The 16,341-nt window shown below is 31.9% G+C and overlaps 1 protein-coding gene across 4 annotated transcripts in view; it reads left to right on the top strand.

Moving 5' to 3' along the window:
* Nucleotides 1-478: 478 nt before the first annotated feature.
* Nucleotides 479-16,341, top strand: part of LOC130892643 (nucleolar protein 4-like) — a 90,134-nt gene continuing 74,271 nt past the window's right edge. For 3 of the 4 annotated variants that reach the window (XM_057798156.1, XM_057798158.1, XM_057798157.1), the window contains exon 1: nucleotides 633-1,162. In XM_057798156.1, the coding sequence (XP_057654139.1) occupies nucleotides 1,118-1,162 (45 nt within the window). In that variant the 5' untranslated portion in view covers nucleotides 633-1,117. Of the gene's footprint in view, nucleotides 1,163-16,341 lie in introns of all 4 variants that reach the window. The other variant, XM_057798159.1, reaches the window with a different exon arrangement.

Consider the following 16,341-nt stretch of genomic DNA (forward strand, 5'->3'; position numbering starts at 1 on the left):
AGTCATACAATAAGAGCTATTTCTTCAATTTCTCATTTCCTAGACCTTTTGATATATTAACGCATCTAAATGTTGTTGATTTTAGGTCTTAAGACTTAAAGAAAAGTCGAAACGTCAAATTTTATTTTTCATCCAAAAATTATTGAAAAAATAGAACAAATTTTAAAACAGAAAAGACCTAAAATGAAGAACATTTTGATGCATTAAGAGCTATTATATATCATTATTATTTAGAGCGCCTGTCCTCCATTTACCCCCTAAATAACAATAATTAATGAAATCTCCTCAAAAACATGAAAAATTGAATAATTTCAAAATAATCATCGTACTAAAAATTTTAAACGTATTGACGTAATATACAAAAACCATTGTGTAGTAGTTTTGAGCCCGCGCTACCATTAAAGGTTATCTTCGGGGTTGAGGTCGAGTTGGCGTCACTTCATGTCCCCCCAAACTTCCTCTTCGGATTTTCTTTGGCAATCGTAGATTGTTAGTTGTCCTGTGTACTAGTTCCTCACACTCATGTGGGATCGTCATTTTCTGAGAGAGAGAAAGAGGAGAGGGGATAGGAGAACGCATGCTTCTAGCGTCGCGGGGCCGAACGCAAGAAGGGAACGGTCTACAGCGGGAAATGGTTATAATTCACTCGCAGACAAGCCGTACAATCGAGAAGGTCATGTCGTTGTAGACGCGTCGTTTTCAAAACATCATCATTAAAATATTACCTGAAAATCAGTTTCATAATACGTTTTTACAGCAGTATCAGTACAACGATTTTGTGTAATTGCAGAACGGTCTTAATTTATTAACATAAACTCTAGTGAAAAGTGACTATAAACTCAATATTCATCAAAAAAGCATAAAGTGCGAATTTAACGGATATTTAATTTAAAATTCTCACAAGTTTAACGGAATTATACATTGCGATAACCTCAAAATTCAATATTTTGGAAGCGGGTCAACGTATTCCGTTGCCGACCTATCTCAATATTTGAAACAGTTAGTTGGTCATGGACAATTATTATTCTCACAAGGTTATTCGCTTTTGTAAGAGGTTTCTGTGTAAATTAAACTAGATTTTCAACGAGTAATTAATGGTATTTTACTGAAAAATAACATGTCTGCAAAAAGGAAAGCATCTGCGATTATACAACATCATAAGGTGAGGTTATATCAATTTTATTTTATTTTTATAGATCAGTAACGTTATTTATATGTATTCTTACATAAATTCATTAATATTATTCTGTATTTCAAATTATTATCACACAGTAACTAATTGTTTTTTAATCTGTTCCTATTTTATAATTAAGTACCCACAGTCACAGTCTTACGCCGTACAGATCTCACAATACATTTTTGGTAATTAGAATAATAGCTATTGCAATATGGTAGTATCAAGCCTAATCATAATTAATATTATTTAGAGTCAATTTCGATTGTTGGTAGTTCTCATATGAATGTTTTTGATTTGGCCATTTTGTAACCCTGATCTCATTCTAATTGAGTATCACCGGAACCAAGTTCAAAAACACATTCATCAGCGAATCAACCTTCAGAAACTGGAGACAGATATTCGTATCGAAATTACTGAGAAAATAACTAGGTTAACTGAGAAATAGATATTTAAAATTTTTATAAACAGAGTATTTACTTTTATAATCAGTTGTACTTCAATATAATTAGGTCAATAACTTGTTGCATGAATACAAAGAGTTTTAGTTTGACACTTTGAATATTGTGAAACTGGCATGATAATAATCATTCAGGAATTTCGAGATACCGAGTCGTATTTATTTCTTTTTGAATGAATTAGATAATTATCATGGATTATTACATCAATTACTAATTGGTACAAGAAAAATTATTATTACTTTTTAACAGTTATATTCTGCGCTGGAAACGTGGCTATTGCTCAATGGAGTATTAATGATACAGGTGTTTTGCTTGACCATGAAGCGTTTTGAAAATAAGATCTCATCTTATTTATTAGGTTTCGGTGATGTTGTTCGTTTAACTGAAGCTAGGGTTTAATAGAATTGCTATTACCATCTTCAGTTATTTTAATGTGGCTTGTCATTTTCCTATTCTGCAAACTTTTTGTTGCACTTATTTCGTTCGTTTAAAAAAATTGAGTGGTGAAAGGAAAAGAAATTTTGGGTATAATATAAGGAAATATATTTTTTGGTGATACTTACTACAAAAATTGTCCTTATAGAATAAAAGTCTCGTAAACCTCTCACAACAATGATATTTAGCTTTTTTTGCGTACATTAGTCATCATTGATGCAGTAGTTGAAACAAACTCATTGAAAACCATCGTGAAAACAAGTATCAAATTATGTTGTGTTTCTCAAGACTTCCAGTTTATATTTCAAAGTTTTTTGGGGACGCCACTTTAGAACTGCTTTTCTATTAGTTTCAACTAACTTTTCCGTGGTTTTCATATGCCTTCTTAAATTTGTAAGTGTAAGTTCTCTGGCTAATCATTTTAATAAAAAAAGTCTACACATTTCAAGAAACAAATGTGCTACGTACTTTTTATCTTGTTTCGCAATAGGAAATCCAAAATAATAAATATATACACTTTATAAAAGTGTATGGGGTTTCTCTTTGAAAATATAAATTGTCCACAAAGAAAACAAAAACGATCAGAACTTCGTTAGCACTTTTTAATCGACATTTTAATTAAATTTAGCGATTATTATACTTTAGGTTTAAAGAAGGGCGATTGATATATTTATGTTGTTTTGGGGGTCTATGAAAAAATCAAAATGTGTAAACTAGTGTTATGGTTGTGTATTATACGGAACAGATTTTAATAATTTTGAACTCAATAAAATCGATTTTTCTCACCCTATCAATAATAATTTCAATAATAGTTCCAATATTACTGTTAATGTTACTATAACGGTTCTAAGAAAGTTAAGGAGCAAATATTTGACAACATCATTAACAAGTAAAAAGTCGTCGCACTCTTGGAGCGACAGATTATAGCGCATTTTAACCCGTTATCACATCACTTGACTAACAATGTAATTGAGCAGTACAATCATTCCACGCTTCTTCAACTTATCGAAGCCGTGTAGAAGGATTTGTCTTTTGTGTCAAAATAGACTTTACTTTCAGTAAATTTTTAGATCATAATAGCCATTAGCCACTGTGGGCCAGATCTGGAGTTTACGGTGGATGAGGAAGCAATTACAAATGTAATTCGTTCAATTTAACCATCGTTGCCATTGACTTGTGAATTGGTGCATTGTCTTTGTGAAACAATGGTTTGTTCTTCGACATATGAGGCCGTTTCTTCTTAACCTTTCCAGCTGATTGGTTCATCGGTAGCAGTCTACTCGAATGATGATAGTTTTGATTCGGGAGTGAAGTGATGGATCTATGTTTCATTCATTGTCACATATAGACGCAAAAAATCTTATTTATTACGTGTAAAGATGGCTAAAAACTGCTCTGAATCATCAACATGTTGGTGTCTTTGATCAACTGTGTGTAAACGCGGCATAAACTTTGAAAAAAGCTTTCTCTAGGTCAAATGGTCATGCATAATTGTGAACACACTGTATTCTGATATCTTTACGGCCTCGGCTATCTCACGATTAGATATAAACAATTTGTGGACTTTTTGATGTTTTCTTGAGTTACCACCTCAATTGTATGACCAGAACGTGCACCTTCAACGGTACGACCACGTTAAAAATCCAGCAAAACAATAACAAATGATTCTTTTCGATTCAGCAGAGTCCGGATAATACCTTTGAAGCCATTGTTGAGCTTGTACAGTATTTTCTTTTATTAAAAAGCGATGATAAATTAACAGAGAAATTGTTTTGAATCCATTATTTCAAAAATAGCAAAAGTTCACTATGTGGGTTAGTTGAATAGTATAACTAAGTGGACAATGGCAGAGCCATCTGTGTGTCAGTCACACAACTTATTGCGTGATGTTATAGCAATCAGTAAATATAAAAACAAAAATTTAAAAAACGATGTTTCCATGAAAAATAAATCAAGGAAAATATTAATAATAAATAGAATTATAATTTAATACTTTTGCCCTCATTTTTTTTGAACAATTCTCATAATAATTGGTTTATGAAATGCAAAATATGATCATTAATAAATTTCAATTTAGTAAGCACTTAATTTTGGAAAGGAAAAATCAAATTTTGGTTAGTTTCATTGATTTTTTCCTAATACTGTTCAAAATCTCTTTCGTTTCGGCACAACTACAGCTTTATTTGTGCTTTAATGGGTCTTTATCGTAAAAATCCTGTTTCTCTCAATCACATAGATGTATAGAAAGAAGTAAACCATAGAAGGATTCTATGCTCAAAAGGCATAATTTTTTGTTGATCAAATGTTAGGTCAAATGGCAATTTATTTTGATCCCCTTATAAACGTTACAGAAATAGTTTAGAATGCATAGTTTTGAAAGTGCAGTTTCTTCAAACGCAATGTATTCTCCAAATAATACAGACCTATAATGAGGAGAAACTAAATAGAATTCACAAGAGCAGGCCGCAAATATTTTAACTGTATGGAGTGCTTGTTTCAGAAACAAATTTCCAACAAATTTATATCTAATTTTTAGTTTTCACTAATTTCTTTTATGTAGTAAATATCAAATAATCTGTTGAAATGATGTTAAACAAATAAATAGACATTTATTCTCATAGATCTTCACAAAAACCAGAATAAATATGCTACATACTCCAAACAACGTGTTAGTTAGTAATTTTCACATTTTATTTTCTACTAAGTATTTGTTTACATGAAAATCGATGTTAAATTCACTTAAAAGTTTATGATTCTTACAAATTACGGAGCATTTGATATGATAGACACGAATATTGAATGTACGAAAAAAGTTATTGTTACCGTTAGAGTAAAGATACTTAGGATGTTGTTGTGGGTTTCATCTATATCTTTATTACTGCATCAAACGTTGAATAATAGTAATTAGGATAGAAGGTTAGAGTACCGCAACTGGCTGTCAGATATTTGATGAGCCCTAATTGATCTCACTATTTTGTGGTCATATTAAGCCACATTGGGAAGTGATGATAGTATAAATCGCCGCAATATATGTCCTACACCTGATGGAAGAGGTTTAACAAAAGGGTCGAGTAAATATGGAGGGTGTTTCATAAATAACATCGTTTTCTTATGTTTATTAGATAATCAGACTAAAATAATGTGTTTCTATTCGAATCATAGCATATTCTATTGTCTTAAACCAACGTCAGCAAGCTCTTGGTAGAACCATTCTTTGGGCTTAAATGAAAATTTGGGTTCCAATTTTTTTCCACGCAAGAATTTCGTTATGGGTAGATAATAATCTAACGGTGCAAAGTCCGGACCAAATTCTGGATGTGGTAGGAGTTATACACCTCTAAGCACTTCGATCTTATTTCGCAGTATGTTTTTCAGCATTTAGATCTCGCTTTTGGTTCACTAAATCTGGACATTTCTTCAATAGAATCTCATACATTCGCATCATCTCTCCACTATACGAGTATACCTTGCTACTAGTAGCTCGACTATCTGGAATAATTTTCAAGTACACTTAATCTTCATAATTCAATCAGATACACAGCAAGACCTACTCGAATCGATCTCTCTTTGCGACGGGTTTTTGTAAGTTTCCTTTGTCTATACACCGATTTACCATATTTGGGTTAATCAGCGAGCTATGGTACTGAGTTGATTTTCTATAGCTTCACTAGTAACCTCAATATGCCACCCAAGTGGAGAACCTGGGCGCCAACGATCTTTAAGCGTCAAATTTCCACTGTTAAAACGATGAAACGAACTCCGCTTCCTCTCAAATTTTATTTTATTTTCAATAATGTCTTAAGAATACACGAATTTCGTATGTATCCCACTCCATATTATTTATTATAAAAACCTACTACATCGTTAATAAAGAAAGAGAGAACGGTTTAAAGAAGGCGAAGCATTTGTACTCTACATAGAATTAGAGACTAGTTTCAACAAATTACGACATGTTTGAATTGAGACATAGAAATGGATGGTTAGATAATTGAATCCCTTATTTTCAATACGTCACCAAATGAAGAACGGCATCTAAACTCTTTTTGATGGATGAACTACCTTGTACTTCTATCTCTGGTTCTAGATTAAAGAGCTTGTTCTTGCCTAACTACTCGGGACAATATGATAGAGACAATATGAAATGCAGTTGAAGAGAAAAAATTGATAGTGCTGTTCAATCCATTATTTAAAGGGTAAATTCTTGTGTATACGGTACTAAAATTAATGGATCTATCATAATACATTAAGAAAATAACTTTTTCGTCCTTCACGCCTGTAATTATATCCCTTCTACCCCCTTATTGTTGAACTTGTAACCCTAACATATTTCATAATCGATACGAGGGTTGGAGCGTAATTACGTTGTAGGTCCCTTGATCATTGATATAAAACTCATTCCGTGAATATAGACCTACCTAAAAATAGCAATATACGTGATGATTTAATAGTTACTACATTTTTGTCATGTTTTCCTGATTGATGATTGCGGCAAGTTTCGCAACTTTTTGAATAATTTTATTTTTGAATAAATTTGTTATATAAACACTATTATAAAGATTACATATAATTAAATAATATTTTGTTCTTTCAATTTTTGTTTTTTAACAAATTTTGTGAAACAAGATATCAAAAAAGTTAGAGCAGGTCGCCTAGATTTCAAATTCTGTAGTGCAGAAATTTTTAAAATGTAAAGTGGATGTAATTGAAAAATTTCTACATAGTGACCCTGTGATGAATATGGGATAGCATGAGCACTTTATTAATAGAAGCGAGAAATTAAAAGAGCAGTAGAAAAAATAGCATGAAAAAAAATGTCGGTCGTACTTGAATACGAGGGTTGTTACCCAAGATTTGAGATAGACAAATAAAAACAAGTATTTATCAATTGAATATGGCTTTGTTGTTTTTCAAAATATTCTCCATTCAGATCAATACATTTTTGCATGCGTTTGAACCAATTGTCGATGCATATTTTTTATTCCGATTGAGGAATATTCCGCGATTGATTTCCCTGATTTTTTCGAGCACGTCTGGCCAAAAAATGCTGGTGCTTGGACAACATTTGTTGGATTGGGTTCATCTTGAAAGACCCATACAGTCGATTGTTTAGTTTTGCATCAATCGACACGTGGAACTTTTTTTAAGCGATTGTCAAATTATATGCTATCTAACGCAAACAAATCATTTCGACAGCGTAATGTTTATGCAATATTGAATGTATGCAAGTGGAACTAATGCCTAAGTATGCACTAGCAGATTTTGGATAATCTCCACGAAATTCATCCTGTATCTTGCGACTACGATTGAATTCTGAAAATCAGCGGAACACGGTGACTCTATATGGTGCTTCATCACCAAAAAACGAAGCGAGTTGATATGCAAACTACTGTTTGTTTAACCGCAAAAAAATGAGATTTAATTCCATCTTTTGACCAAGATGAATGTAAATATCTGTAAACGACTCAAATAATACTCGTTCTGAGTACTTTTACTATTAAAACTTGATGTTGATAATGTCAGATTTGACATATTCAAATCAGTGTTGCGATATCTCAAAATTAAAGTATTAACCCTCGTATACTGGATGTTTGTGCTCTCTATTATCTATATGACGTTGATTTAAGACATTAAATACACATTAAATAGTGATTTACATACATATTCATATTCTCCCTATATTGTAAACAACGCATTTTCGAACTGTTTTGAAACCCGTAAGTAACAATTACCATGGATTTATCAATTGCCCTTGACGACAGGTTGTAAATCAACTTAGCACCCTTGGGTAGTATTAATTTATGGCATATAAAACGCGTATCCTATTTACTTGAAAATACCCTATATACATTGAGTTTTAACTACAAACCTCTAATTTTTTCGCTGATTGGGTGGTCCGGTCTCTAATTTAACAAACGTTGATTTCTTTTTATGGTGAAATGAATGAAATTAATATTATTTGCGGTTTGCAATGATTATCACAAAATAAATCTATTTGTGCTATAAAATATAGGTTGTGAAAAAAAGAAAATGGAAAGTTCGAGTTGCTATTTTAGGTACATATAATAATTTTATTTTCTTCAATGTACATTAAACTACAGAGTGCAGATTTACCTACGATTCTCACATAATGTAACAAATATTATACGTAGTTATACAACACTTCGTGTAGTCCGTCAATTAATTACTATAAAGAATTTTATAATTTTTCACAATAACATTTTTTTATCTCATGAAATAACCGTTTTACCGAAGTTTGTCTCGAGATTAGTACACCCTGTATATTGAAAAGGACAGGAGTTTCACGTGAAACTGACAAATCGCCCTGTGAAATTTAGAATGGGAAGAAACCATGTTAAACATTTTTTTCAATTGTAACCCCAAGTTACCCGCATATTCCATCGAAATGAAAAAAGTTTGATAAAAAACTATGGAAGGAACGAGAGGTATTTGAGATATGACATTGATAATAACAAATGATAATTTGGAGTCAAAATACAAAGAAGTTAATAAAATCTAGATGTGATTTTTGAAGAAAAATCATTCTCAAGTTCAAAAATTATCACTTTCAGATTCTAAAAAGGAAAATTCTGAAGAAATCGACAAGAATAGAAACAGAATTTCAGAAAGAGAATTTCAGAAAGAGAATTTCAGAAGAGATTATTTAAGATGATAATATTACGGTTCTGGATGCATCGATTTTGAATATAGAAATTGAAATAAGTGGACCATATTAGTTCTCTTAAGATATCTAATGGGCTCATATTCCAGAAAAATAAAACAAGTTTTTAAATTAATGTAATGCAGTACCGCTGTTTTCTAAGTGTGTGGATATTTTTTTCAAACGTCAATTTTGATTTGTATGACATTAAAAAATCCACTTCTCTTGATGCACATTTCCGTTTTTAAAACGAGAACTATAAATATTTCCTTGTAAGGGTTAACTTTAACAAATATTACTCAAATATGTACAATTGTAGTAGGTAATTGTAACTGAGCTATTTATCATAAACTGGGCTTCATCTCATATAATATATGCTGTTTTATTTCCTTTTATTCTATCGCAACACGTATCAATATCGCTTTCAATTACACTGGTTAAAAAAAAAAATTCTTTCTGTAACATAACACTGAATAGAATGAACAGATCTATATTCAAAAATAGCCAGAAAAAAGCTGCAACATGAAAGGTTTTTTTGTTACATTGAAACACCACAAACGAAACAGTTATGTTGAATATTTATTTAAAAAATAAATTTTATGATGTGTATTAATATCAAACTAACATATAACAAATCAAAAATATGTATCACATTTTTTTTAAGAGGGGTTCATAATACAGAGTGTCCCACGACGAGTTAAAACTATCTGTATATAGCAAAATACTTTGGGTTTTCGGATACGATCTTTTTAACTAAAATATTTTGAAAGATGGCTGACTTCTGGTTCTACCGAAAATCGACTGTAACTTTGTTATTTTAAATGGAACACCCAATATATTAATAAATTTTTGAAATCTACGTAAAATTTTAGTTTATCTTGTCTGAAAACTTTTTTCGAAAAATTCATACTTTTTGAGTTGCTAATTTTTTTGTAAAAAATTTGACCGTTGCAGAATCTTATAAATTACTTTTTTTACGGAGATACCCTTGAAAATATGAAAACGGTTCCTATTCGGTTGCTTTTAGCAAGGTGACAGGTATTTGAAGATATGTTGAAAAATTTTTCACTTTATACAGGGTGTGTATAAAAACTGTTTAAAATTTAACTTCATAAATATCAAATTTCTTTATTTTTTTAATTAGAACCACCCGGTGTTTTCTATTGCATGCATTCAGGGGTAAGGCAAATTCATGTATACTTTCCTATACCTAAACCTTATCATTATCCAGAAATTAAATGTTTCGATCTCTTGTTATGTTTGATTTCTATTGATAGAAGAAGATAGTGTGTAGTATGGAAGACCTCCACTGTTTCTACTATAGCTATACACTCTCTTAAATTGAATTTAAGTTTCTTGATTAAATGAGTGACATTCACAATTCTCCAAACTGCAGTTTCGGTAATTTAATAATTACGACAGATTGGTGTACCTCCGCACTTGATTTTCACGATGTTTTAAACTAGTTTTCTCTTGGGAGGTAGGTTGGTAGATGATGAGCAGCACAGTAGCCACCAAAATTCTTTGCTATGGGGTTATCTAAGATCAAAGGTTCATGGAAATAAATCTACAGGAGAAGCAAGACCGAACCAGAGACGAAGTTAATAAAATTGCTCCGGAAAGTTATTCGTAATGTGCAATGTATTTATTAATTCGAAATTGCAGTTTTTTCTTTATAAAATTAATCTCCGAATAAATCGAATTAATTTTATTTTGTCTGTATAAACATTAGTTTGTTTAATACATCGAAAATAGAAAATTTTAAATTCGAAATCCCATATCTCCTGATTTTTATCTACAATAAAATACTCTGAAAATATATATTTGTTCCATAATTTAGCCACCCTCTGTATATTACTAAGTAATAAGTAGTAAACTTTATGATGAGTTTTTCTTTTCTACTATCTTAATTGTGGTATCAATATCCTTAATATAAGTTCAATATACAACTGATAGCTTTAGTTAGAAATTAGTTAAATAATACCAAAACTTTCAAAATTATTGCTAACCTTGTAGGTGATACACATGATCAAATATCCATAACTAAATATTTATTTCTGTTTTGACACGTGTCGTCGCGTTTTTGTTCAATATAAGTGCAGTTCATTGTTGTTGAATTTAATGCACAGCTGATTAAAAGCTAAGGATACTGATTACAATTTAATGGTAATTCTTAAAAGGGTATTTATTAACTGTTTAATACCAAAAACTAATCTTTTTTTTCTTGTTTAAAAAATTGAATAAAGTGCTAATATACGATAATGAAGAAAAAAATGTATCAAGGAATTCAATACAATATTTAAACAATAGATATTATCCTCTGCGACTTCCATTTGCACATATCACATCAGCACATTTCCTTGACATGTATTCAACCAAGTTCCTTGATACTTTCTGATCGCGTATTATGGTCGTCACTATGGTTTTGTAACTGATCTCAGGGGTTGTGAGAAAGTTGAATTTCTATTTCTTCCCACACCACCGCAGCTCGAGGTGATGTCACATGATTAATCAAAATTAACTGGGGTCCTGTAGCAGCATGATATTGTGGAAATATGCTTGAAAACTATATGGTAAGTCCGGGATTGATGGTCATAATTTTTCTAGCGATTGAAAACGCAGCAATTTTTTTCTGTAGAATATTTATTGCTATAGCTACAACATAGTTTGGCTAGGTTAGGTTAGGTTAAATATAATTTGGTCAATTTAAATGGAAAGCAATGTATAAACTTGGAAAAAAATTGAAAATTGATTGGCATGGTCATCTCTCCCGTACCTTCCTGTAGTGATGGCCATAGACAAATTATTTAGGTATGCTCAATGCTTGAGTAGTTTTTTCCTTTTTATCAAGTTTTCCACATTTTTGACAGAAGTCTCCGAAATACGTGTAGTTTTCGTGTAACCAATTGTTACAGTGTATGTATTTAATCCACTTTCTAAAATCACTTCTTCATGTTTACTGCTTGAAAATTCTATTTTTCTTTTCTTTATTGTGTTGAATACGTTTTTATCTTTCTTTGTAGCCTTTTTGTCCTCAGCCTGTTTTTCTTTCTCTTGGGCCTTTCTCTATTTTTCTTTGGGATTGTACAGATGTTCTGAAGAAGTAAAAAAATAAATAGTCGCTACTTGCTTAGCTGCATTTATGTATGGTTTAGAAGTTGATGGCTGCTTTTCCAAGTCACCGTTTGGTTGGTTTGTAATTCTGTTGGTTTTTGGGGCGATAAGTTACAGTTTTTGCAGAAGCGGATTCTCCGACACGAAAAGCCATGAATCAGTAAAATATTGCGATGGTAAAATTTTCGTGGCTTGGAAGCCAGACTAACCATTTTATACATCAGCCGCCTCTCCCCAACTTACACTTAGATGCTCATGAAATTGGTATCTGGTAATATGATGTCCAAAAAATTCACTTTTGACGGATTCTGCCAAAGGCTGAAAATAATGTGTGTGCCAATAACAACATAGATCCCGATGGCAGATCATACTCACACTTCCATTTTCCAATTTTTCGCTCATTACAACTGTAGGAGGTAAAGAATTACCCGCAGTATTGCAGAAAACTACCAAACTTTATTGATATGGAATATGTTCGCAGATTTACGAAATAAAGAATTTTGTGCATTAGTTGTCTGAAGCAAATCAAAATAGCCTCCCATTTCCTTTCGGTTCATGGCCGTTGCTCTAGCTATGGAGATACCTTCTGATTTACAAATACTAACTTCAAGATGACGACTTGAAAACAAATTGAGCCAGTCGTAACAAGATTTACGAATTTCGTTATTAAACTTGTGTTCAATTCTTAGCTGTTCTGCGAAGTGGATCTTGGAAAACCTCGTTTTTGTATAGACAGAACATATGTCGTGATTTTCATTATCTCTTCTAAGACGCTACTAAGGCCCATTATTCCCTTTTGAGAGTCTTAATTCTATATTCTAAGGTCTTGGATTGCGTGGATTGCACATCCGCTTTCTCTGTAGTATAAGGCAATTTAATTTCTTGTCAACAGTTGCGTGTTTGTTTTTTGTTGATCTAAATCGTTGTTAGAAATTTGGCTTGTTTCTGTGTTTATCTTACAGAGTCCACTTTGGGATCTTCTTTTTTTTGGTTGGGTCTAGCATGATTCTCTTCAAATCTTCAATTTAAACTTTTCTGATCTTAAAAGCTTTGTTTGTTATGAGTTATGTACATACCTCAAACCTCCACTCCAATGTAAATTATCATTGTCTTGCATCCACGTGATCTCTATTTTCAATAGAGAGAGAAAGAGTTGCTCTCTCCACAGTCTTCTGTCTTTGCGAATGCCTGAGTTTACCATGAATAATTTTTAATATGAGCCAAGCTTATCTGTTCTCTATGGTTATCTTTCCTGGACTTACTCTATACCTATATATTTTCTTCCGATATAATCAACACAGTACGGACATTAGAACAAATTTCTGCTCCGACCATAGTGGTGCCTCCTCGAAAGGGGTTAATATCTTGGAACTATATGGATCTGGATTAATATTCGTTCTCCTCTGAGTAAAAAGAATCCATAACGAGACTCTGTGAAGATGGCGTTATGGATTCATTTCTCCAGTGTTTGTATTCCAATTAATAAGCTAATCTTTGTTGCCCATGCACAGGTGCTCTTCAAAAGTTACCCGAAACTTAAATTAGCATACCAGATTATTTTTTACATTGTTGAGATCAGTACAGCAATACATCTAGCATTAAAGTGGCTTTTCAGGATTCTGTAAGTCTTACGACGATTTCTACGAGCCGTAAGTCTCATTTAACGAACATCAATGACGTTTGTTACCCTTGAGTTCATTTTCAGAATATTTTCAGCTTACTGGAACTGATTATGTATCGAACTTTTAGTTGATTTTCAATATCCGGCCGTGTTGAGACAACTTCGAAAATAATCCAATAGCATGCGAAGACTCTTCGATAGTTAATTTTCTTCTTAACATGTCGCTCATTACAGATCCAAAAATCAAACGAAAAAATTCCAAAAAAGCAAAATTGAACTCATCCGTTATTTCTGAAATGATAGCAAATTTCAAACAGAACAATTTAGTTCCGATTAGGAAATATACTTAGCTTTTGGAGACGTGTATATTTAGATTTCATTTAATTTAATAGGTTTTGTGATAATTTGCATCATAAATCTATTTTGTATTCTACATTAATTCCGTCTCTTCTTCAGTATACGACGTGTGGCTATTGAATAAAGAGACTGGCGCTGCTACAGTTGCGCCAAAGGTTAACGGCTGTCAGCTGTTCAGTCTGAAGCATACTCTTTCGAATAAGATGTCTACTGTGTATGTAGACAAACCAGTGTAGCCGTAGTCTTCGTTTGTATAGGGGCTGGTTTTTTGTTTTGCTTTAAATATGATCCATGTAGAAATAGATCAGCCAATTATTTTGAAACTTAACATGAAACTGTAACTGAAATTTATAATTTATTGAAACAAGTGTATGGCAATTAATGTTTGTTGTGTCCACGTGTGGTTTAAGCATTTTCAATTTGGCCTAGAAGATGAAGATGATTCACGTGTGGGTTCCCCTTCCACGTCAAAAACGAATAAAAATACATTGACAAAGAATGTGTGCGGCAAATTTTATATAAAAATTTCAACATGCGAAGAGTGTATACAAATCTAGGCTCGCAAAAACGTTTGTAATGACATTTTGAACGCTTCACACTTATTAGAAAAGGTAATAACGTGCGACGAATCAAATCTGCATTGAAAGGAAGTCGATTTGAGTCTGTTGGAACTCTGAAAGAATAAGCGGCGCGCGTCCTGAAGGAACTGACAGAAAAGTACTTCCTGTACTGTTTCGAACAATGTAAGCTTAGTATGGAGATATGTATGGAGTAGAGGTATAAATTGATAATAAATATAATATAATAGTTTCAAAATAAAATATTTAATATCATCAAATTCGTTATTCAATAGCCATACTTTGTAAAGCAGCTAATTATTTTCGAGGAAAAATCATATTATAAATGATATTAAACACTTTTGCGAGTAGATATCGAGTCAAATGCTATTCACTTCCACTATTTACCCTTTATATAATACTTAATCTAATTAGAGGGAGAATAATCCACCCATCTCATAAACGCAAGTAAATATTAGTCAGTTGAACCAACAAAATCGACCATTTTGTAAAGTACATATTCGGTAGAATGTAAACGATGAACCGAAATTGCGTGTCGAAACAAACAAGTTTAATAAAATCTATGACACGTCATGTTGTGTAGATGATAAATAAAAAACTTTATTCGAATTGATACTGACTCGACTAATGAATTATCATAATCCTGTATTGAATTTATACCGAAGTCGTGCAGGAAGTTGTTCCTAGAGTATCAGGAATAGAAAGAGAGAGTTAATGTACAAGAAAAAGTAAAAAACCTGCAGACTAAATTTACACGAAAGAAGTTGAAAACCTCCAATTTGGAAAATCCTCATTATTTATATTTAAATATTACAATTTATATAGTATGATCACATATGGTGAAACGGTCTCTAGTAAATAAATGATATTTTTCTAAAAATTTTTCTCATAGCCATATTTTTAGCTATACAGGTTGTCCCAAAATTAGTTATACAGAAAGTTGCACGTAGAGCATCACGAATTGGAAGACAGATTAAATTTAAACGTGATAATTTAAAAACCTAAAATTTTTATTATTTGTTTTATTGATATTTACATATTTTAACTCAAAAATATACAGAGTTGCCGTGTCATCGAAAATGGTAGGGAAGAGGGACAATGTTATAACTTCTCCATATTATTATTAGTGAAGGAAAAGATAATGGTAGTAAGAGAGTTCCTGGGATTATTGATTAGAAGATTTCAGCTGGAGCTGAAGACCAGCCTCTGCATTCTCTTGGTACATAAGGAATCACCAGATTTACGGAGTGTTGGACCAAATCACATGTGGTTGATCGGTCCCTAGTTAACGATGACATTTTTCAAAAAAATTTTCTTGTACCCATATTTCTAGCCATACAAGTTGCCAAATAGTAGTTAAGCAAATACAACTAATATTTTCATAAATAGAACGTTCTATATTAACTTCAAATTCTAGATCGAAAATTAGGTTTTGATATATTTGAGACATTCAATTTTTTCGAAAATGAAGAAATGGTGTAGAGGTTTAATCCCAATGAATCCATGTAGTCCAGACAATAACATCAACCGTAATATTTGTGGTGGAACACTCTGTATATTTGTCACGCATTAAATAGCACTATCAGTTTTATATCAGTTTTATATCAATGGTTCCCTATACCTACCTCTACCTGTACTGAAGTTATCAACAGTTTTCAACAAATACATAATTAATTTTTCCCATTATTGAGGTTTTATGCCGGAGCTTTTCTGTTAATTCTGAACATTGAGTATACTTCAATTACTAATTAGTTAAGATAATTAGTGTCGTAATAAGTCACAAGGGAGAAACGTCAAATTGTTATCTGTTATTTTAAACTGATTTTCTATGAATAGACCTAAAATCAGGACAAACCAGTACGAAAATTATATAAAATGATCTAAGAAGTGAAGTAAAGTTTAACAAAGATCTGTGCTGTCAATTACATGAACCACTCTTCCTA

This window comes from Diorhabda carinulata, chromosome 4, assembly GCF_026250575.1.
Source record: "Diorhabda carinulata isolate Delta chromosome 4, icDioCari1.1, whole genome shotgun sequence".
NCBI classification, from domain to species: Eukaryota; Metazoa; Arthropoda; class Insecta; order Coleoptera; family Chrysomelidae; genus Diorhabda; species Diorhabda carinulata.